This window comes from Neomonachus schauinslandi, chromosome 15, assembly GCF_002201575.2.
Source record: "Neomonachus schauinslandi chromosome 15, ASM220157v2, whole genome shotgun sequence".
Lineage (NCBI taxonomy): Eukaryota > Metazoa > Chordata > Mammalia > Carnivora > Phocidae > Neomonachus > Neomonachus schauinslandi.
In genome coordinates this window covers 41,521,158-41,542,856 of record NC_058417.1, presented here as the reverse complement: position 1 = coordinate 41,542,856, position 21,699 = coordinate 41,521,158, and the positions used below count along the sequence as shown (strand labels likewise).

Below are 21,699 nucleotides of genomic sequence, written 5' to 3'. Positions count from 1 at the left end.
TTCGAGCATTCAATTCTTCCTTCCCACTTCTTTGAACTTCTGCAGCTTTGGAAACCCCCTCTCTACACTTCCTTCCTTCCCTCCCACCCCCCAGGAGTAAGGATATCGTGGGACTGGATGGCACTGGAACTCCTGCTTCTCCCTCCCGCCGCACCCCCCGCCCGTGTCCCGGACAGGTCCAGCTTCTGCCGAAGACAAGCTGTCCCTCACCTGATGAGGCAGGACCCCGGCCGGGCCGGGGAAGCGGCGAGTTTTGGCGTGGGCGGGCTGCTGGGGTGTCCGGTGGGCGGCAGTGACCAGCTGCACCAGGTGGTTGGTGACGACGGGCGTCTGCAGAACTGCCTGGGGAGCCGGGGAGGAATGGGGGCTCTTTGGGGTGCTGAGAGGACACTTGACAGAAGACACTGGAGCTCGGGGTTGTAAGGGGCTCTGGGGAAATGATCCAGAGATAGTCCTTGAGGGAGTAGAAGAGATCGACTTGGGAGTTCGTGGTCCGGGAAAATGAGATTTGCCAGGTATGGAGGCATTTGGACACTGGAATGAGTGACCGGGGAAATGGTTTTGAGGCCTGCTCCGAACAGGCCTGCCAGCCGCTTGGGGAGGCTGTGGTGCCTGAACTGGGGGGCCCTTCCGACAGGCTTCCCAGGGGGGCTGCTGAGCAGGAACCACTGAAGCAGTTGGGATGGGAAGGTTGCTGGTGGCACCAGATCTCAAGGGGGGCTGTAGAGTCCTACAGTGGACAACAGGCTCTGGAGGCTCATTGTGGGCTGACAGGACACTAGGTACGTGGGGAGCAGGTATGGGCCCCTTTTGGCTCAGATCAGCTACCCGGGCCTTTTTAGCCACTGCTGAGTCCTCCTGATGCCAGGTGGGCAGGATTCCTGGGGCCTCACTGCTGACTCCAATGTCCAGCTCCATGCCAGGCCCCTCCAGCTCCATGCTTGCCAGGACCTTATCAAATTCATCTTGTTCAGGCCCCTCGAAGCCCCCAGTCACTGGTTGCTGGCTCTCAAACCTGAGCAGGGGGCAGGAAGCGGAGGTCTGGGGTCTGGCTGGCTCTTTGAGCACTTCGGTCAGTGTCACTTGTCTCTGATGGCCAGTCCAGCTGCTAGAAGTCGAGACAGGCCTTAGGGGGGCTGTTCCTACGGAAGGTGGACCCTTGATGGCCCCAGGCATGCTGGAGGTAGGAAGGCGGAGTCCCAGAGCTGACAGGCGCAAAGCCTCTGAAGCAGCAGTGGGGCCTGATGGCAACTGCCCAGAAGACTGTGCCTGCACGGAGTCCTGTGGCCTGGAAGAGACGGGTCTCAGGCACCCAGCCTTCACAGGCCGCGAGCCAGCAAACTGGTTCTCTGCATCCTCCACAGCAGACAAGAAGTCCTACAAAGAAGCAGAGACGGTGGGTCTTGGCATCCAGAAATCAAGAAACACTCTGCTTTTACTGTTTCAGGCATGTGGTATGTTTGTAGGCGCAGATACACGTAAGCAAGAAACCAAGGCATGGAAGGCCGTGGTGGGGTCTCTCACCACCTTTGACCTTGCCCATAAGCCCACTCCCCCACTTTTTTTAAAGGTTTTATTTTTTTAAGTTTTTTTAAGTAATCTCTACATGCAATGTGGGACTCAAACTTACAATCCCAAGATTGAGAGTCGCATGCTCCACCGACTGAGCCAGCCAGGTGCCCCAGCACCCCCAGACTTCTCCCAGAAACATTCAGGGGTGCCTGGCTGGCTCAGTTGGTGGAATATGTGACTCCTGATCTCAGGGTCATGAGTTCAAGTCCCACTTTGCATGTAGAGATTACTTAAAAATAAAATCTTTAGCACTATATGTTAACTAACTAGAATTTATTTTATTTATTTTTTAAAGATTCCATTCATTTATTTGAGAGTGAGAGAGAGAGAGAGAGAGAGAGAAAGAGCACGAGCTGTGGCGAGGGGTGGGTAGAGAGAGAAGCAGACTCCCTGCTGACCTAGGAGCCCGATGCAGGGCTCGATCCCAGGGCCCCAGGATCACGACCCGAGCTGAAGGCAGATGCCTAACCAACTGAGCCACCCAGGCGCCCCACTAACTAGAATTTAAATAAAAATTTGAAGAGGGGCGCCTGGGTGGGTCAGTCAGTTAAGCGTCCGACTCTTGATTTCGGCTCAGGTCATGATCTCAGGGTTGTGAGATCGAGCCCTGCACTGGGCTCCATGCTCAGTGGGGAGTCTGCTTGAGATTCTTTCCCTCTCCTTTTGCCCCTCCCCCCTCTAAAAATAAATAAGCAAATTAATTAATTAAAAACTTGAGGAAAAAAGTCCTAAAAAAAAAAAAAAAGAAATTTTCTAAGGCTAAGTCTTTAGGTAGCTTCTCCTGGGGGGCGGGGGAGCAGGCAGAAGCAAACATACCCGGGCACCAAGAATCAAATCACCCAAGGTCACACACGCATCTCAAGGAAACAAGTTTCCTGGTCTCCAGCCTGTGCAATAGGGGTCTCTCCAGCTGGTCATGCTGCCTGTCCTCAACCCACTCCTCCCCCCATCCACCAGACACACACACACACACTCACACACACAGCCTTCAGTAAGCCAGAGGCCTTGGATCTAGCAAAATAGGCAGAAGTTAAATATAGCTTTTCAAGCAAGTTAAATTAAGTACGGATTCCAGTTGGGAAGCAAGGTGAGATTGACACCTTCAAGAGCAACAGACCTGTTCTGAGGGTGTTTTTGAGTCAGAGCTGCTGATTTAACTGACAGGAAGGTCCCCTCCACCACCATCCTCTGCCGCTGCATTGGACTGTCTGGGCCAGGGCAAGGTTTTTTCCTGCTTTGTGTATTATCAGGAGAGTAGCATACTCCAGCAGGACTACCATGGGGTTTAGCAATAACAATATCAGAATTACAGCAGCAATGAAATCCTGATGATCCTGGAGGTTGATGGATCCCTTTTCCCCTAAAGGGCTCACTCTTAGACATGACGTCATCTGCCTGGGGAAGGCGGAAAGGGACTGGTCTTGGAACAGGAACTTGAACGCTTTTTTTTTTTTTAATTTAATCTCTACGCTCAACATGGGGCTCGAACTCAAGACCCCGAGATCAAGAGTCACATGCTCCACTGAGCCAGCCAGGTGTCCCAGAGACCTTCACTCTTAATCCCATTGCCGGCTCAGCAGTCCTCTCATCACCTGGTAAGACCCAAGTGGGGCACTTAGCAGTCACTTTTTCAGCCTGTAATTACACATTTCCAAAGCTGAAAGACAAAGACAAGGACACATCTCCTCAACAAAGCTGGCAATTTTGAATTTTTATATAAAAACAAAATTCAAGTCCCCAAGTGATGACGAGAACATCTAACAATTTGGAATGGCACTGGGTGCCAGGGACCATGTAAACATTTTACCAGAATTCTCTCAATGAGTTTTCATGATGGCCCTAATAGGTGTTATTATTATTCCTGTTTTACAGATGCAGAAGTGGAGATTCAGAAGTTAAGTAACTTCACAGAACCAGGACTAGAACCCATATGTGTCCCTGTCACCATGTCTTAGGGCCTCAATGAATGAGACATGCCAGAGACCGGTTTTTTTTTTTTTTTTTTTTAAAGATTTTATTTATTTGAGAGAGAGAGAATGAGAGAGAGCAAGCACATGAGAGGGGGGAGGGCCAGAGGGAGAAGCAGACTCCCTGCCGAGCAGGGAGCCCGATGCGGGACTCGATCCAGGGACTCCAGGATCACGACCTGAGCCGAAGGCAGTCGCTTAACCAACTGAACCACCCAGGCGCCCCTAGAGACCGGTTTTTAAGAGGTCTGAGGAAGGTCTGTTTTCCCTTTCAAACCTTAGGTTCCAAAAGCTTCAAAGGAAGGGGAACGTGGGGCTTGGGTCCCTGGTGCAGCATTCATCACCATACTAGGTACAAATGGGGCATCTCGACAAATTCTAAACATGATTTTTAAAGCACAGCACTGGGAGACAAAAAGTAAGTTTGAATGGCTTGTCATTGATAAATAAAGTAATTCTACTCTATAAATGTAGTTTAGTATCTACGTATGTTAGCCTGGAATCAGGAGGCCTTTTTTGCATTTTACTCACTTAAATCCTGCCTCTTTCTGAGAAGGATTTCAGGTAGCAATTTTGGACCTCCCAGATGAAACTATATCCATTGGATCTGAGTGGGAAGAGAGCTGTGGGGATTGCTAGCTAGTTCAGTGATCTCTGACTATACCCCAAGATTAGAAATAGCCCTGCCTGGGCCCATCCCCAGAAATTCCGATTTAATTGGTGTGTGTCAGGGCCTCAGCAGGAGTGATTCTAATGTGCCAGCTTCCGATCTAGTCTAATCCCTCATCTTCTGAGAGAGAGGGAAGGGAAGAAAATCTGAGGCAAAAGAACATCCCTCCTATTATAGAAGAGAAAACAGAAGGCCAGAGAGTGAAGTAATTTGCCCTGGCTCACATAGCCACTTGGTGACCCCAGGCCTCCTGTCATCCACTAACTGTGTTGTCTCTGGTTCTCCATAAACTTTCTTCCCACCTCAAGTATTCCATCATAAAGGTGAACTGAATCATCCACATGACCCAGCTTCCAGGCAAGGGCCCTTGTAATTTAAAGGTATGCCAATTAGGCAGCTCTGTTTTTCTGTCTCTAAAACAGTTAAGTAGGCTGTTTACATGTCTCATCTTCTCTCAGCCTGTCACAGACAAAAAAAGCTATACATGTCAAGTAAAAGGAGGCTGGGGCAGACTGCTTCAAAATGTTCTGGGTCTGGGTGTTGACAACTCAAGACCTCCTCTGCTATCTCTGATCACCAACACTTCCTTACCTCATCTTCAAACTCTTCTTCCACAGTAAACAGCTTCTGCAAACTGCATGCCTGAAAGGAAAACAAAGCAATTGAGGTTGGAGGAGAGATACTGTTTGCAAGTACATTCTGTCCTCACTATGCTTCTTCCAATTCTAACAAGACCATCAGGTGTACTGTTTTGTTTTGTTTTTTTTGCTAGTGCTGAAAGAGGAATAAGGGATGAGGAGGGAAGAGATGGGATTTACTTAAAGATTTACATGATTTAGGGGGCGCCTCGGTGGCTCAGTCGTTAAGCGTCTGCCTTTGGCTCAGGTCATGATCCTAGGGTCCTGGGATCGAGCCCTGCGTCGGGCTCCCTGCTCAGCGGGAAGCCTGCTTCTCCCTCTCCCACTCCCCCTGCTTGTGTTCCCTCTCTCGCTGTGTCTCTCTCTATCAAATAAATAAATAAAATCTTTAAAAAAAAAAAAAGATTTACATGATTTAGAATCCTTTCTTGTAAAATAATCCACTCAGGTCCATCTGTATTCGCCTTGCAAGAGGGAGGAGGAGGCAAGGGGAAGGCTGACAAAGGGAGCATGGGTCATTCTTTAGACTCAGCACTGTGCACATGGGCCTAAGGATTTTGCAACATCCCAAAGATCTGGCCTGGGGAACCTATGTCAAACGTAGGAGAGGTTACCATAAATCCAGGCATGCCCAGCACAGTGGCCTTGTTTCTGAAACAAGTGGTTTCCTTCTATCTAATCCAATGCACCAAAGCCAGCGTCCCAGGAGGGCAGGATGCCCTGGTCCACAGTTCCTTCTTTCTAGGCAGCAGGGCTGCTGTAGCCAATTCTGAGGCATGTGTCAAGCCCAGCGCGGCGGGCTGTGCCTAACGTCAGATGCCAGAGCAGCCAAGAGCTGCAGTTAGACATACCCACCCCCCCAGCGTCCAAGGATCAGAGGGTAACCGGCTAGGGGGAGGGGGTCGGCTCTGGAGGCGTGACGTTTGAGCACCCCGAGAACGATGAGCAGTTCTCCAAGAAGAGATGGAAGGCAGCAGGAGGGAAACAGGTCCAGAGGGAGGTGTGTGGAGAGAACCTTCCCAGGGTCTCAGGCAAGCCCTGACTAGAGCCCAGGTGTCCCGAAGCCACCAAGCTCTGACCCAAACCCTAACCCGGCCGTGCAGCTCGCACGAGTGAGGGGCCGCAAGCCCGAAGGCAGTTCCGCGGCCCGGGGCGCAGCATTACCATGGCGACGGCGGGCGGCCTCCCGACCGAGGGTTAGCCGGGCAGGCCCCGACTCGAGGGGTCGCCGGGGCCTCGGACTTGTCCCGGGCGGGAGAGGCGGAGTCCGGGCAGCGGGGTCTCTGGTGCGAGGTCGCAAAGACAGGACTCTGCGACCCGGGAGGGGGCCGAGAGAGGGTCGCCGGGAGGCCGGGGACCGCAGCCCAGGGCCGCTTTCGAAGTGGCCGCCACTCCAGCGTCTCCGCCCCCTTAAAGGGGCGGGCCTATTTCTATCCCGCCGACACAAAGGCCCTTCCTCCGTCTGTCTTCCGCCTCGGCCTTAAAGGGAAATGAGTGGGCTCTCGGTCGCCCCCCAGCGGCCCCTCGGGCCAGGTCGGCTGGTTCAACTGGAGTTCTGGGAGAGCAGGTTGGGAATCCTGGGTCCCCAGTCCCGCCCACCCTCTTCTCTTGAATTAAGCACGCTAGGGACTGGGTACTGAAGCTTAACTCTCGTTCACATTAGAATCCGCCCCATTGGTTGTTTGTCTGTTCATCTAGCCATCCATACTTGCAACACATATATTAAGCAAAGATGTTCTTGGTCTTGCTCTTTTCAGTCCTTCATATTTCAGCTTAGATCTCAGATCTTCCCTGTCACTTATCTCTCAAGTAACATCCATCCCCCCACCCAACACTCTATTTCCTTCTCAGCACTTTTCATAATTTATAATTGTCATGGTTTACATCTTTATTGTGTGTCTTCCTCGCTAAAATATGAGCTCCCGGGTTTCAGCACCAAAAACCAAACAAAAATGAGCTCCATGAGGGCAGGGACTTGGTCTGGCTTGTTAAACTTTATGTCCCCAGCACTTAGCACAATGCTCAATAGAATTATTGAAGGAATGGTACAATGACTGATGTGTATCCGGCACAGTACTTAACACTGGGGATAGAGAAATTAATAAGACTCCTTGTGTCCTCAAGTTCACAAGTCAGGGAGCCACAGGTCAAAAGATAGTCTAGGATAGTTGTGCAGAGAGATGGGCCCGGATCCAGTGAGCTGGCAAAGCTAGCTCTCATGAGCCAGCCCTCAGTCCTCTCTCTGTTCTTCTTCTTGCTTGTTATTATAGGGCTAGTTAGAGTGATGCTAGGGCCGCATAGATTTGAGGACTCAAAAGGCAGGAGGAAGGTAGCTGACTCAGGTTCTTAACGAAGTGATCTGAACCAGCTTTGGATCTTCCCCAGAGTGGCTTGGCCTGGACTCACATCTGGGCAACCATCATAGCTTCTTGTGGACCAGTTTACCTGTCCCATGTCAGAATGGAAGCCAGAATGGCGATAGGAGATGGAAGCTGGACCCCTAACTCTCATCCAAGTTAGGAATTCCCTCACAGCCTCTGTGCTTCTTCTGAGCTGGGGTACAAAACCCCAACTCTCCCGCTTACAGGCCTTCTCTTCTCCAGAGCAGCTCATTCTGCTCAGCTGCAGATAGTCCTGGAGACCCAGTTGCAGGGGTCCTGGGACCTCTGGGCTCTGTCAGCTCCAGCTGAAGGGGGATCACAGAGCCCAAAAGGCCAAGAGGACTAAGAGCAACTCCTACCCACACTGAAGTTTGCAGCTTCCAATTTTAACCGCTAGCTCATTTTGTCTTTACAAAGATCCCATGAAGAATGGGGGGCCAGTATTATTTTACAGATTAGGAAACTCAGGCCCAGGGGGTAAGAGACCCCATCAGGGTCACACAGTCACTCAGTGGTGGATCTTCTGATGGGAAATCCTGTTTTCTTCTCCATCACTTTTCTAAGTTCAATAAATTTGGCATCTACTGCCCCCAACTCCTGTTAGAACCTGGATGGGGGTGGGGGTAGGTGGTCGGAGCAAATGGAAAATGAGGACCTGGGACACTTTAGAGAGGAGCTGACAGGACACAGTGAGGAGGTAGTCTGTGATTTTAGAGTTGGGAAGGACCCCCATGCTGAAGGGTCCCCCTTCCCCCAAATCAAATGTCTTCTTCTTCCTACTGTCATCTTTTTTTTTTAAGATTTTTTTTTTTTTATTTATTTGAGAGAGAGAATTAGAGACAGAGAACACGAGAGGGAAGAGGGTCAGAGGGAGAAGCAGACCCCCCGCTGAGCAGGGAGCCTGATGTGGGACTCGATCCTGGGACTCCAGGATCATGACCTGAGCCGAAGGAGTCTCTTAACCAACTGAGCCCCCCAGGCGCCCCTTTCCTACTGTCATCTTATGGGAAAGGCAAGGACGGGGTCTCCATGGTGATGGGGCCTATGTCCTCTTCTCTCTCCTCTAATTTTTTTTTAATTATTATTTTTTTTAAAGATTTTATTTATTTATTTGAGAGAGAATGAGATAGAGAGAGAGCATGAGAGGGAGGAGGGTCAGGGAGAAGCAGACTCCCTGCTGAGCAGGGAGCCCGATGTGGGACTCGATCCCGGGACTCCAGGATCATGACCTGAGCCGAAGGCAGTCGCTTAATCAACTGAGCCACCCAGGCGCCCCTTTTTTTTTTTTTTAAGATTTTGTTTATTTATTTGAGAGAGAGCACGCATGAGCAAGGGGGAGGGGCAGAGGCAGAGGGAGAAACAGACTCCCTGCTGAGCAGGGAGCCTGCCAAGGGTCTTGATCCCACGACCCTGAGATCATGACCTGAGCCAAAGGCAGATGCTTAACTAACTGAACCACCCATGTGCCTCTCCCTCCTCCTAGAAGAGAGGTTAATGTTAATTCTAAGAACCAGGCTTGAGGATAATGGAGACTCAGCCAAAAGGGAAGGGGTGGGTTCTGGGAAAGGGCAAAATGGGTGCTAGGACTCAGGCTGGAGGGCCACACCAGAAGACAACAGATTCCCCAGCTATGAAGTGGGGTACAAAGGGGAGTAAGTGTAGCGAGGGGGTCTTTTTAAAAAAGATTTTATTTCTTTATTTATTTTAAAGATTTTATTTATTTATTTGACAGAGACACAACAAGAGGGGGAACACAAGCAGGGGGAGTGGGAGAAGCAGGCTTCCTGCTGAGAAGGGAGCCCGATGCGATGCGGGGCTCGATCCCAGGACCCTGGGATCATGACCTGAGCCAAAGACAGACGCTTAACGCCTGAGCCACCCAGGTGCCCCAACAAGATTTTATTTATTTATTTGAGACAGAGAGAGTGAGAGTGAGCATACAAGTGGGGGGGGAGGGGCAGAGGGAGAGGGAGAAGCAGACTCCCCACTGAGCAACGCAGGGCTCAATCCCAGGACCCCAAGATCATGACCCGAGCTGAAATCAGATGCTTAACACAACTCAGCCATCCAGGCGCCCCATGTGTGCGTCTTAATAACACTCTGATTTAACCCGTAGTAATAGCAGCCAGTACTTCCTGAGCAAGATTCTGGAACTTTCCATGTATTGGTTCACTTGATTATTGTAACAAGCCTCAATATAGGTGCTAGGTTCACTTCTGCTTTGCACAAAAGGAAAGAGTCAATGTCCTGCCCAAGTTCATATAAGTAATAGGTGGTGGAGCTAAGGTGATGAAGCAGGCTGGCTGATTCTAGCCTCCACAGGTTTAACCACCATGTTGTTTTGCCTGTTAGAATTCCAAGGAACTGGGTTCTTAACCTGGGGCTTCAGGGATTAAAAATCCCTATAATTATGTGCAAAAGATAGTGTGCCTATGAATATATGCCTTGTTCTGAGAGAGAATCCAGGCTTTCATCACATTTTCATGGGTCAGAAACCTGTTGCAATGCTCTTTCTCAGGACCAGGATAGACCCCAACTCCCCCATCCCTGTCTATCCCTCACCTTGTCTAGATGCCTTTCACTGTACATCAAGCCTTACCAACTCCTGTCTGGGCTATTGTGGTAGCTTCCTGCATGATTTCCCTAGTCCAGGCTTTCTTCCCTTCTGTCCATTCTTTCTAACATGCAAATGGGGTCCTATTTCCCACTGTAAAAATTTTTCAATTCCCCCAGTTGCTGGGGGATGACATATAAAATCCCCAGGGCCTGCAATGTCCTGGCATCTGCCTCCCTGCCCTAGCTAATCTCTCAACCAATCTCCCAATCCATACCAATCCCTCTCCACCCCACTCCTTCTTCATGCCCCAGCTCACGGGTTGCCTCCTCTAAGAAGCCTCCCTTACTGCTCCAGGAGACCCAGCTTACCTTCCCTTTGGTTCCCTGCATTTTTGGCCTACTTTCATTATAGCTTGGGTCTCTTGTGTGTCCTGCATTGTCTTTAGGTTTCCTTCACACCTCACACCTTCACTTTGAACTCCTTCAGGGCAACAACTGTGGCGTTTCCTTTGTGAACCAGTATTTAACATAGAATTTGACACATGGAAGACACTCAGCAAGTGTTTGTTGAATGACTTAATGCCATGTCGCAGGAGGGAATGTAAATGAATCGGGGCAACTCCATGCTTATTTCCAAAAATCCCTGCAGTTGCTGGCCGACAAGACTTACCTTCTTAGGTACAAAGGAGGGTACACCTTGAGTGTGTGTGTGTGTGCATGCACGTGCACGCCTATGCACATGTGTTTGGAGATAGCATGCTGCATATTGGCTATGAAGTTAGACAAATCTTCGTTTATATTTGACCCTGGCTTGTGTGACTGAGTTACTTTACCTCTCTGAAACTTAGCTGTCTCATCTATTAAAATGGAATAATACATCTTCCTTGCAAGGTTGCTGTGAGATTAAATGAATTAATACATCAAAATGGCTAACTCCATGCCTGGCACGTTGGCAGGGGCTCAACAATGTGGGTTCCCTTTCCCCATACTTGAGTTTGCGAAAATGTGCTGAGATTTGTTATGAGAACCACATGGTTTGAGTTTGTATCTATTTCAGCATATTTGCAAATGCATTTTGCCCTAATTTGTATTTTTATTGTATGAGCCGTTGTATGTGAATCAGTGCGATGATGTGTGTTTAAGTGTTTATATTTACATTCGCCTTGGTATGGACAGCGGCATGCACCGCAAATGTGTATACACATTGAGAGTCTTGCCTAACCGTGTTGGTGGGTGGGTGTTGTGTGAGTGAGTGGAATTAAATGTCTGTTGTGTGCTGCATAGAGGGTGGGGGTGCCGAGTGTCTGGGGCCAGGGGAGGGCTGATCTGCTTGTGCAGCTTTGTGTGTGCGAAGTTTGTATAGACCAGCGCTACTGATAGACCATTCTGTGTTGATGGAGGTATTTTCTTTTCTTTTTTTAAAGATTTTATTTATTTATTTGAGAGAGAGAGAGAGAGAGAGAGGGAGCACAAGCAGGGGGAGTGGCAGAGGGAGAGGGAGAAGCAGACTCCCTGCTTAGGGAGAGGCTGGATCCTGGGACTCTGGGATCATGACCTGAGGGGAAGACAGACGCTTAGAAGAGGGACGCTTAGAAGACAGAAGACGCTTAGAAGACAGACTGAGCCACCCATCCACCCCGATGGAGGTATTTTCTATCCGCTGTGTCCAATAGAGTAGCCCCTAGCCACATGTGGCTGCTGAGCACTTGAAATGGGGCTAGTCAGACTGAGGAACTGAAGTTTTAATTGTATTTAATTTTAATCAGTTTAAATGTAAATAGCCATGGGTAGACTAGACAGAAACCTCAAACTTGTTCTCCGCAGACCAAGCCGTGTGCCTCCCCCTCCTTCTCCCCCCGGAAAACCATTTATGGGGTCCTGGCCCCAGCAGGTAAGTGGACACGCTGGAGCCCCGCCCGCGCGCGTGTGTGCGCGTGTGTGCGACAGTATGAGTCGTACCGAGGGGGCTGCTGCAGCCTCCCCCCGCCCTCCAAGTCCCCAGGAGAGCAGTGAATCAGCCTGACAATGAGGTGAGTCATTCATGAACTGCTCGGCCGACCCAGCAGGCGGGAAGCAAACGTCAGCCAGCCTCCCAGCCCTACCCCCTACAACCCCCCAGTGGGATCGCTCAACCCCACGCACTGCAGATGTTGAAGAAACTGACGCGGGCGAATCAAGGCACCAAAGCTCATCTCAGCTCCTCCTTCTGGTTTGCTATCCATTCATCCTCCAGCCCCTTTCTCCCCTCGGGTGGCGTGTGAGTCATCTCAAGATCTATGCCCCCCCATCCAACACCCACCTGCTCTAGCCTCTCCCAGTTGGTCTTCCTCCAAGGCTGGGGTGGGGGTGGGGGCGGCGCAGGGAGGCTGGACCCTTGATGAGGTGCCAGGGTCTGCCTTTGGAAGCCAGGCTGACCCTTTCAAGGCTGTGGGGGTGTGTAGGGCTCAGGGCAGGCTGCAGCTGGCTGGGTCTCAGGGAGCTGTCATCCAGCTTGCTTGGAGGAGCATCAAGAGGAACAGGGAGTGGCAGGGAAGGCGTCCCTGAGGGGTACTGCCTGGAGGGTGGCTGCTGGTGAAGAGGGGATCTAGAGGGGACAAGAGTATTCCTCTAGTTTCCAGAGAAGTCCCACATAGTGTCTCCCCAGTACCAGGCAATCTTCAAAGCCTGGTAGCTTCTCTCCTCCGCATTCCCCAACCTGTTCCCCCCACCACCTATTTACCACTACTCCTCTCAGTCAGCCTTCTTCTCTTGGACTGAACCTTATCTGAGGCTTCTGACTTGGACAGCTGGCCCCATGCTGGTGTCCCTTACTGGTCCAGAAAATAGCATCGAAAGCCTTAAAAATGTGTACACCCTTTGACAAAACAACTCTACTTCTAAGAATTTATCTTAAGAAAGTAATAATTGATGTGCACAAAGATTTAGCTATATGAACATGCACCACAGCATTATTTAAAATGGTGAAAAAAGGGCGCCTGGGTGGCTCAGTTGGTTAAGTGACTGCCTTCGGCTCAGGTCATGATCCCGGAGTCCCTGGATCGAGTCCCGCGTTGGGCTCCCTGCTCGGCGGGGAGTCTGCTTCTCCCTCTGACCCTCCCCCCTCTCATGTGCTCTCTCTCTCTCTCAAATAAATAAATAAAATCTTTAAAAATAAATAAATAAAATACAATGGTGAAAAAATTGGACACAACCTAAATGTCCATCAAAAGGGGATTGAATAAAGAAAGTGGTACAGTAACAACACAATACTATGTAGCCACTGAAAATGATATTGTGAAAGAAGATTTGATAGCACGGGAATATTTTCATGATGTATTACATAAAAAATTAGATTGTAAGATATTGTATACAGTGTGATACCATTTTTCTCTTAAAAATATGAGCATGGAGAAAAGATTAGAAATAATTATTAACAATTGTTCTCGTGAGACTATGGACTTAGGAGTAATTTTATTTTCTTCTTTGTCTTTCTCTGATTTTTTTCCCCCAGAATTTCTTCATTAAGAGTTTGTGACCTATGGGGCGCCTGGGTGGCTCAGTCGTTAAGCATCTGCCTTCAGCTCAGGTCATGATCCCAGAGTCCTGGGATCGAGCCCCGCATCGGGCTCCCTGCTCCGCGGAAAGCCTGCTTCTCCCTCTACCAGTCCCTCTGCTTGTGTTCCCTCTCTCGCTGTGTCTCTCTCTGTCAAATAAATAAAATCTTAAAAAAAAAAATTTAAGAGTTTGTGACCTTTTACAGCGGAAGAAACAATTTATTAAATGTTTAAAAAAACAATTTGTGGGGGCAGTAATGGAAATTAATGTAAGTGGGCATTTATTTGGGTGATGAAAATGTTTTAAAACTGGATTTTGTGATGGTTGTACAACTTGGTAAATCTAAAAAACATTGACTTGTATACTTAAAATGGGTAAATTTTATATTATGTAAAAGATACTTAAAATTGTTTAAAAAGTCTAAATAAAAGCCATTTGCTAGGCTGTCTGCCATTAAGGTCAGTCTTCCAAGGGGGTCGGGGTATGGATGCCAGATAAAATAGAGGACACCCACTTAAATTTGAATTTCAGATAAGGAATAATCTTTTAATATAAGTATAAAAATAAATAAGTTTTAAAAAGTCATGAACTCTTTTTTTTTTTTTTTTTAAGATTATTTATTTGACAGAGAGAGACACAGCAAGAGAGGGAACACAGCAGGGGGAGTAGGAGAGGGAGAAGCAGGCTCCCGGCTGAGCAGGGAGCCCGATGCGGGGCTCGATCCCAGGACCCTGGGATTATGACCTGAGCTGAAGGCAGACGCTTAAGGACTGGGCCACCCCGGTGTCCCAAAAGTCATGAACTCTTAATATAAGTATACAAAATTATTCCTTGTTTATCTGAAATTCAGATTTAACTGGGCATCCTGTGTGTATTTTTATTTGCTAATTCTGGCCAACCCAGCCTGGAGTCCTTGCTCCTGCAGGATTCCTGGAGCAGGGAAACAGACTTGGGGGTGGACGTAGGGGCTTGCATCCCCACCCATCCCCAGGACAATTCTACAAAGCCTGGGAGAGTGGGCTGGGGAGCTCAGGAGCTAGAAACAGCAAGGTGAGAGCAGGTGGGGACAGGAGTCATTTCAGGTGTGGAGGGTGAGTACCTTGCTCAGGGAGTGGGCGTGGCCAGTAAGTAGCATATCCGCCACCCAAGAACCCTGGAGTGGTAACACAGAGGCTGGAGGGGAGAGGGTGGGGCTTACCCTGTGCTGGGGGGGGAGGGGGCAGCCTTTCACACAAGTGCTCCTGTCTGTCCCTAGCTACCCAGGGAAGAGGATGTTACCCATTTTTGGAGGTGAGGAAATCTATTTTAAGAGTTTAAGTAAAATTCCAAGTTCACAGCTAGGAAGTGGCCTAGCTTCAGTCCTGACTGGGTTTTTACCCTCTCATGGAGGGTGGAATCCAGTGGTTAAACCAAGCAGGCTCCGCGCCCCACTCACCTGGGCTATAGCTGCACCCAAAATAGTCTTTGTTTTTATTTATTTTTTATTTATTTATTTTGAAGGTTTTATTTATTTGACAGAGAGAGAGTAAAAGCAGGGGGAGTAGCAGGGAGAGGGAGAAGCAGGCTCCCGCTGAGCTGGGAGCCGGAGCAAGAAGTGGCTCCTGGCTCGATCCCAGGACCTGGGATCATGACCTGAGCCGAAGGCAGATGCTTGACTGATTGAGCCACCCAGGCGTCCCTAGTCTTTGTTTTTAAACAAATTCATAGCTTATTGTAGAAGCCATGATGCTGGCTTTCCCCAGGCATGGCCGTTGCTGAATTTAGAGACAGGGGCCTGCTCCTGATGTCTGGGCCAGGAAGGCATCTTCGCTTACTGGGTTTGTGGCTTTGGGCAGGTTTGTAAAGTCTCCTGAACCTCATCCTAAAAATGAAATAATAATAATGACGCCCACCTGTGGGCTGGAGGATGAGATGAACGGTACAGGTAAAGTCTGTTGCCTGCTGGCCAGGATGGACGTACCAAAGACCCTGCTGCTTAAGAATGATGGAATATGCCTTCCAGACACGTGAATCTAGGACTTCTTGTGGAGGTCCTGGGTCCTCAAGGAGTTCCCCGGGGAAAGAGGACATAGCTGTCTCTGCCTATTTGGGGAAGACCCCCTCAAAGCTGGGGAGACCTCCCCTGGTTCTCTACCCAGAGAGCCTGGGTTGTGCCCTGGCCCGGCCACTTACTTAACCTCCCTGAGCTCACTCTCCTTATCTAGAAGATGGAGGGCATAATATCTACCTTGTAGAGTTGTGAGAATGATAATATAGGAGACAAGCCCTTTCAAAAGGAAGTTGTTCAATAAATGTGTACAAAGAAAGGGGGGCAAAATGTGTGTCACCTGAAGACTGCTTGCGGAAGGGAGGACAGTTAGCCCAGTTTTTGAGAGGCTGTGGTCCATGCCCCTGCATGTAGCATGTAGGTTCACTGCGTCTTGTCCTCTATTGTTTCATGACTTCAGGGCCAAGGGAGCCTTCCGGAATTCGAGGACCCAACCCTCCAATCACAGAGGGGAAACTCAGGCTCAGAGAAGGCAAATTATTTGCCTGAGCTTCTATAGAGGCCTGTGTCTCCCAGGCTCCCTCCTTCCCCACTGCCCCATCTTGCTTTGGGGGGCTCTATTGTTTCCAAAGGATCATAAGTTCTGAGATCACACTTGCATCCTCTGTTCCCTCCCCAACACACATTCTCTGCCCAGGGAAGACACTCCAGAGGAACCTGCAGACATGTGGGACGTGACTGGCCACAGCTGTCCCTTGTGCTCTTGTGTTCATGTGGCCTTGACTCTTGAGCAGGCAGGGAGGGACCCTGTACCGTCCAGGAAATCGTGGGCCTCACTTCCAGGTCCTAGCAGGGATGTAGGGGAGAGGCTAGGCTTCCTTTTCAGTCATCTCCCTGGACCTCCTGCTCTGCTTGCTGCTGGAGGGGTAAGAAGGTCCTATGTGAACCACTCCAGGCTCCTGGGGTGATCTGGGCTAAAAAGCATAGTCCTCTGTCCTAGGCCTTCTGGTCACCTGCTGTCCTTTAGCAGGTACCTTGCTGCTATGGGAGGCTCTTGGTGGATGTGGAACCTGGGACCTACAGACCATAGGACTGGCAGCTTTTCTCTGCTCTTTCTCTGTAAATGTGTATTTGTGTGTGTGTGTGCGTGTGTATTTTTTTTTTTTTTAAAGATTATTTATTTGACAGAGACAGAGACAGCGAGAGCAGGAACACAAGCAGGGGGAGTGGGAGAGGGAGAAGCAGGCTTCCTGCTGAGCCGGGAGCCTGATGTGGGACTCGATCCCAGGACCCTGGGATCATGACCTGAGCCGAAGGCAGTCGCTTAACCAACTGAGCCACCCAGGCGCCCGTGCATGTGTATTTTTTTAATGCACTATGACAAATGATGGTAGTTGCACCCAGAACAGTCTATTTTTATTTTATTTTATTTTACTTTGTTTAAGATTTTATTTATTCATTTGAGAGAGAGACAGAGAGAGCACAAGCAGGGGGAGAGGCAGAGGGAGAGGGAGAAGCAGGCTCCCTCTGAGCAGGGAGGCAGATGCACGGCTTGGGGCTCGATCCCAGGACCTGGAGATCATGACCTGAGCCAAAGGCAGACGCTTAACGACCGAGCCACCCAGGCGCCCCTCAGTCAAGATGACTCTTGTTGGATGCTGGCCTGAAACCAGTTCCCTTCAGCCCTAAGCCCAGAGAAGAGGACCCTAGAGGGAAGGGAGGAAAGGAAGGAAGGAGGAACTTCTTTTCCATCCTTCCTTCTTAACCTCACCTTGTTGGACCATCCAGAAATGTCTCTAGCTGGAAGGAAGGAAATCCAGTCCAACCCTCTCGTCCTACAGGTAAAGAAACAGAGGCCCAGTGAGAGCAAGTGACTTGTTCAGGGTCACACAGGGAGACCTGAGCCCAACTCAGGCATCCTGGATGCTGTTTGCATTATACTCTGCATAACTCAGGCCCCAGTGACGGCCTTTGCTTTGTGCCTCAGGGCACATGAATTGTTTGCCCTGAAATAAACTCTCTTCTGGCTCTTGAACATATTGTCAACAGCCCAAGGGCAGGACTGGACCTTAAAGCATCTCAAGGAATGAAGGTCCAGCCCAAACTTTGAAGTCCGGAGCTATGCTGGATATAGTCACATCTGCCATCACATCTAATTTGGAATTCACAGAATGTCAGAACTGAAAGAGACCTCAGAGGACAGAAGTCCAAGTCCTGTTTCCCAGATAAGGACACCAAGGTCCAGAGGGAAAATGACTCATCCAACAACACACCGTGATAGAGCTGATCCTAGGACCCAGATTGTCTCACTTCCTGTCCTGCTTTCTTATTTTCCTTATTTATTTATTTTTGCCGTCCCCACAGTACCTTGCACTGTGCTGTTCTCATAACTTTTCAACATGCTCAATAAGTTCTTGCTGGATGGAATAGATACAAGATGTCTATGTACAAATCACCCTTGGTAATCGATACAAGATTTAAAGAATGCATATTTCCTTTGATAAATATCTGATAAATGCGTATTACTTGGGCTTATCAGCTCAGTTTTTCCTTGTTCCATATTATTTTCTGCCTGAGGCTATATTTAGGCACAACTGGAATATTTCCACCCCAGGCACTCTTTGCAGGCCAGCAGGACCACGTAAGTGTGGCTCCACCCGAGGCTGAGACTGTGGGCTAGACCACTCTGGCTGGAGCCTCTGGAATCCTGTCCATGGATCTGAGGATTTCCACTGCATAAGAAATTCTGGGTCAGGGTATGGAAGTGATGGCACGTTTGAACTGGGTGCCCTGTCTGTTCCGCAGGCAATGCTAACTTTATCTTTTTAACTTTAATTTTTTAAAAGACTTTATTTATTTATTTACTTATTTTTTTAAAGATTTTATTTATTTATTTGAGAGAGAGAGAATGAGAGAGAGCAAGCACATGAGAGGGGGGAGGGTCAGAGGGAGAAGCAGACTCCCTGCCGAGCAGGGAGCCCGATGCGGGACTCGATGCAGGGACTCCAGGATCATGACCTGAGCCGAAGGCAGTCGCCCAACCAACTGAGCCACCCAGGCGCCCAAGACTTTATTTTTAAATAATCCCTACACCCAACGTGGGGATCGAACTCACAACCCCGAGATCATGAGTCACATGCTTTACCAACTGAGCCAGCCAGGTTCCCCAAGGCAATGCTAACTTTAGAGGGCCTAGGCCTGGGTGAGCAAGACGGGTGTGGCGGTAATGGGTGCTATCAGTTCAACAGCGTCCACTGAGCACGGAGGAAGCTTGTTCTCTCTCTTGATCCAGGTACTGGCTGGGACATTTCTCATGATTCCAGATGGGGGTTGCAACTCCCAGAGCCCCTAGCAGTGTTGCTCAGCATCCTCAGTCTTCTCCCCTGATGCATTCTTCTTAAAGTCCAGTAGTGCTGCCAACCTGTCGGGCTATAGGTTAAAGGCCCAGCTCTCCTCCAAAATTGATTTCCTTTCTTTCTTTCAAGAAGCCAAATTCGCGGGGCGCCTGGGTGGCTCAGTTGGTTAAGCAACTGCCTTCGGCTCAGGTCATGATCCTGGAGTCCCGGGATCGAGTCCCGCATCGGGCTCCCTGCTCGGCAGGGAGTCTGCTTCTCCCTCTGACCCTCCCCCCTCTCATGTACTCTCTCTCTCTCATTCTCGCTCTCTCAAATAAATAAATAAATCTTTAAAAAAAAAAAAAAAGAAGCCAAATTCGCTATTGGATCCCTGGGGCCGAAGTTCCCTAACCAGCTACTCGATTCTATCTGCAGTCTCACTCTACATTGGTAAACTGAGGCAGCATTTATTTATTATTATTTTTTTAAAGATTTTATTTATTTATTTGACAGAGAGAGACACAGCGAGAGAGGGAACACAAGCAGGGGGAGCGGGAGAGGGAGAAGCAGGCTTCCCGCAGAGCAGGGAGCCCAACGCGGGGCTCGATTCCAGGACCCTGGGATCATGACCTGAGCCGAACGAAGGCAGACGTCCAACGACTGAGCCACCCAGGCACCCCACTGAGGCAGCATTTAATGAGACAGCCCCATGACCCTCGTTTCCATGTGGAATGCTCCTAGCAAGGACCTATAAGTCATAACAAAAGACAGTTTTATTCTCTGTGAGGAACTCTAAGTTCCTTAAAGGCAGATTCATTTCTATACCCCCAACACCTACCCCAAGTACTCAAAAACACATGTAGAGTGAGTGCAGGATTATTTAACCCCCACTTACCTGAGAAGGGGAAATCTGAAGGCTCATCAGGGCCCAATATGGTGAAATCATATAACTTCTGGGGCATTTGGCCCCTGGGGGACTGAGGTCATAATTTCAGGGACCTCTGGAGGAGAGGTCTAGAATGCTGGGAGCCCAGCTCCTTCAAGCCCTGTCCCTTGTGTTTGGGAGCCAGAGAGACTTGAGGTTTTTTTTTTTTTTTTAAGATTTTATTTATTTATTTGACAGAGATAGAGAGAGAGAGCACAAGTAGGCAGAGAGGCAGGCAGAGAGAGAGGGAGAAGCAGACTCCCTGCTGAGCAGGGAGCCCGATGCGGGACTCCATCCCAGAACCCTGGGATCATGACCTGAGCTGAAGGCAGCTGCTTAACCAACTGAGCCACCCAGGCACCCGAGACCTGAGATTTTTGTTGTTGTTGTTGTTGTTGTTTTTAAGACTTTATTTATATATTTGACAGAGAGAGAGCACAAGCAGGGGGAGCAGCAGGCAGAGGGAGAAGCAGGCTTCCAGGACCCTGGGATCATGACCTGGAAGGCAGGACCCTGGGATCATGACTCTGGAAGGCAGAGGCCTAACTAACTGAGCCACCCAGGCACCCCAAGACCTGAGTTTGAATCCCAGTTCTTGCTTGCATGAACTCTGTGACTTTGGGCAAGGTAGTTAGCTTCTCTGAGCCTCAGTCTCCTCCTCTATGAAATGGGCAGTGCTTAGCCAAGGTACTCCATGGAAGTTACTGACATCTATCATCCCACAGAGGGAGATTCTTTCCCCATGTTCTGAGATCTTGAGAGAAGAAATTCCAGACTCTTCAGGATCCTGAGCCTTGACTGAGTACCTGCTATGCACAAGGTGATGTGCTAGGTGCTGGAAAGGCAAAAGGAAATAAGATTTTATCTCTTTTCTCAAGTGGCTCATACTCTGTTTGGGGAGGCAAAACATAAGCACTGAGAAAGCAAAATCCCAACCCAACCCAACCGCCCTAGAGACAACGTAAGGTTGATCAAGAGTGACAGCAAATGGGTGGCACCATCATTATGGGGTGGAGGCAAGAGGATCTCTGTCTTGGGGTGACATGGGATGACTGTGGGGGTGGTCCTTCTGCTCAGAGTCCATTGTCTAGTCATAAAGTGTTTGCTTTGACCTAATCTTTTAATACTCATTCATTTCACTCAACAAATACTCATTAAGTCTTTTTGTTGTTGTTCCAGGCACTGTGCTGGGAGGAGATGTGTGGTTTCTGCATTCAAGAAGCTTGCAGTTTAGAGGAAGACACGGACACTGAACCTATACTACCACAAATAGGTGCATATTTACAAGTTGTTATCAGGGTCAGTTAAAGTGTATATAACAAGGGGAATCAATTTAGCGAAAGAACCAAGGAAGGCCACTTTCAGGAAGTGATATTTAATTGAGTTCTACGGATGAGTAGGAGTTAGCCAGGCAAAGAGAAGAAGGGAGGGGGGCATTCTGGGAAAAACAAAACAAAACAAAACAACCCCACCCTGTGCAAATGTCCTGAGGAGCAAGGGGCACACAGTTCAAGGATATAAGAGAAAGCCAGCTAAAGGAAGAGAGGTGAGGTGGTAAAGGACCAGATCACATAGAAGCTTCTAGGTTGTTTATTTGCTTTTTTTCCAAGTATGAAGGAAGGACTGGCTGCAGCAAAATTCCCCGGGGTACTTATTAAAAATGAATATTTGTGGGCCCCATCCCCACTGAAAAAGGTATTTGTAAGTACCCTAAAGTTGGGAAACCACTTTTCTGGTCCAGATACAGATTTCAATGACAAATTAGAAGGGTTTTAAGCCCTCCCCCTAATAGATTTGTGTTCTAAAAGGGTCACTCTGACTTTGGAAGGGCCTTGGGATGGAGGCAGGAATGGACCTGTCACAGAGGCAGCTAGTGATATCTCAGGCGAGGGATATCTGGTTTAGACCAAGGGGTGGGGCCGGAGTGGACTGATTCATGAGATACTCTGTAGGAAGAACCTTTATCATTCATTACAGAAACATTTATTTATGTCATTTACTTTTTCTGATTAAGTAATACATGACTGTTGCAAAATTTCAGATGTACAGAAAGATGAAGAAAGCAAAAGGTAAATATTTTGGTATATATTATTTTAGGCTTTTTAATGTACACACGTATTCAGACATTTGGATC

The 21,699-nt window shown here is 48.9% G+C and overlaps 1 protein-coding gene and 1 non-coding gene across 2 annotated transcripts in view; both read right to left on the bottom strand.

The window, feature by feature from the left end:
• HROB (homologous recombination factor with OB-fold) overlaps window positions 1-21,699 on the bottom strand; it is a 31,079-nt gene that overhangs the window by 8,239 nt on the left and 1,141 nt on the right. The window contains exons 2-3 of the mRNA XM_021681737.1: window positions 4,801-4,851; window positions 211-1,377 (exon numbers count right to left, since the gene is read on the bottom strand). Of these exons, the coding sequence (XP_021537412.1) occupies window positions 211-1,377; window positions 4,801-4,851 (1,218 nt within the window). The remainder of the gene's footprint in view (window positions 1-210; window positions 1,378-4,800; window positions 4,852-21,699) is intronic.
• Window positions 18,396-18,468, bottom strand: TRNAM-CAU. The gene has a single exon. It is a non-coding gene; the product is annotated as a tRNA-Met (tRNA).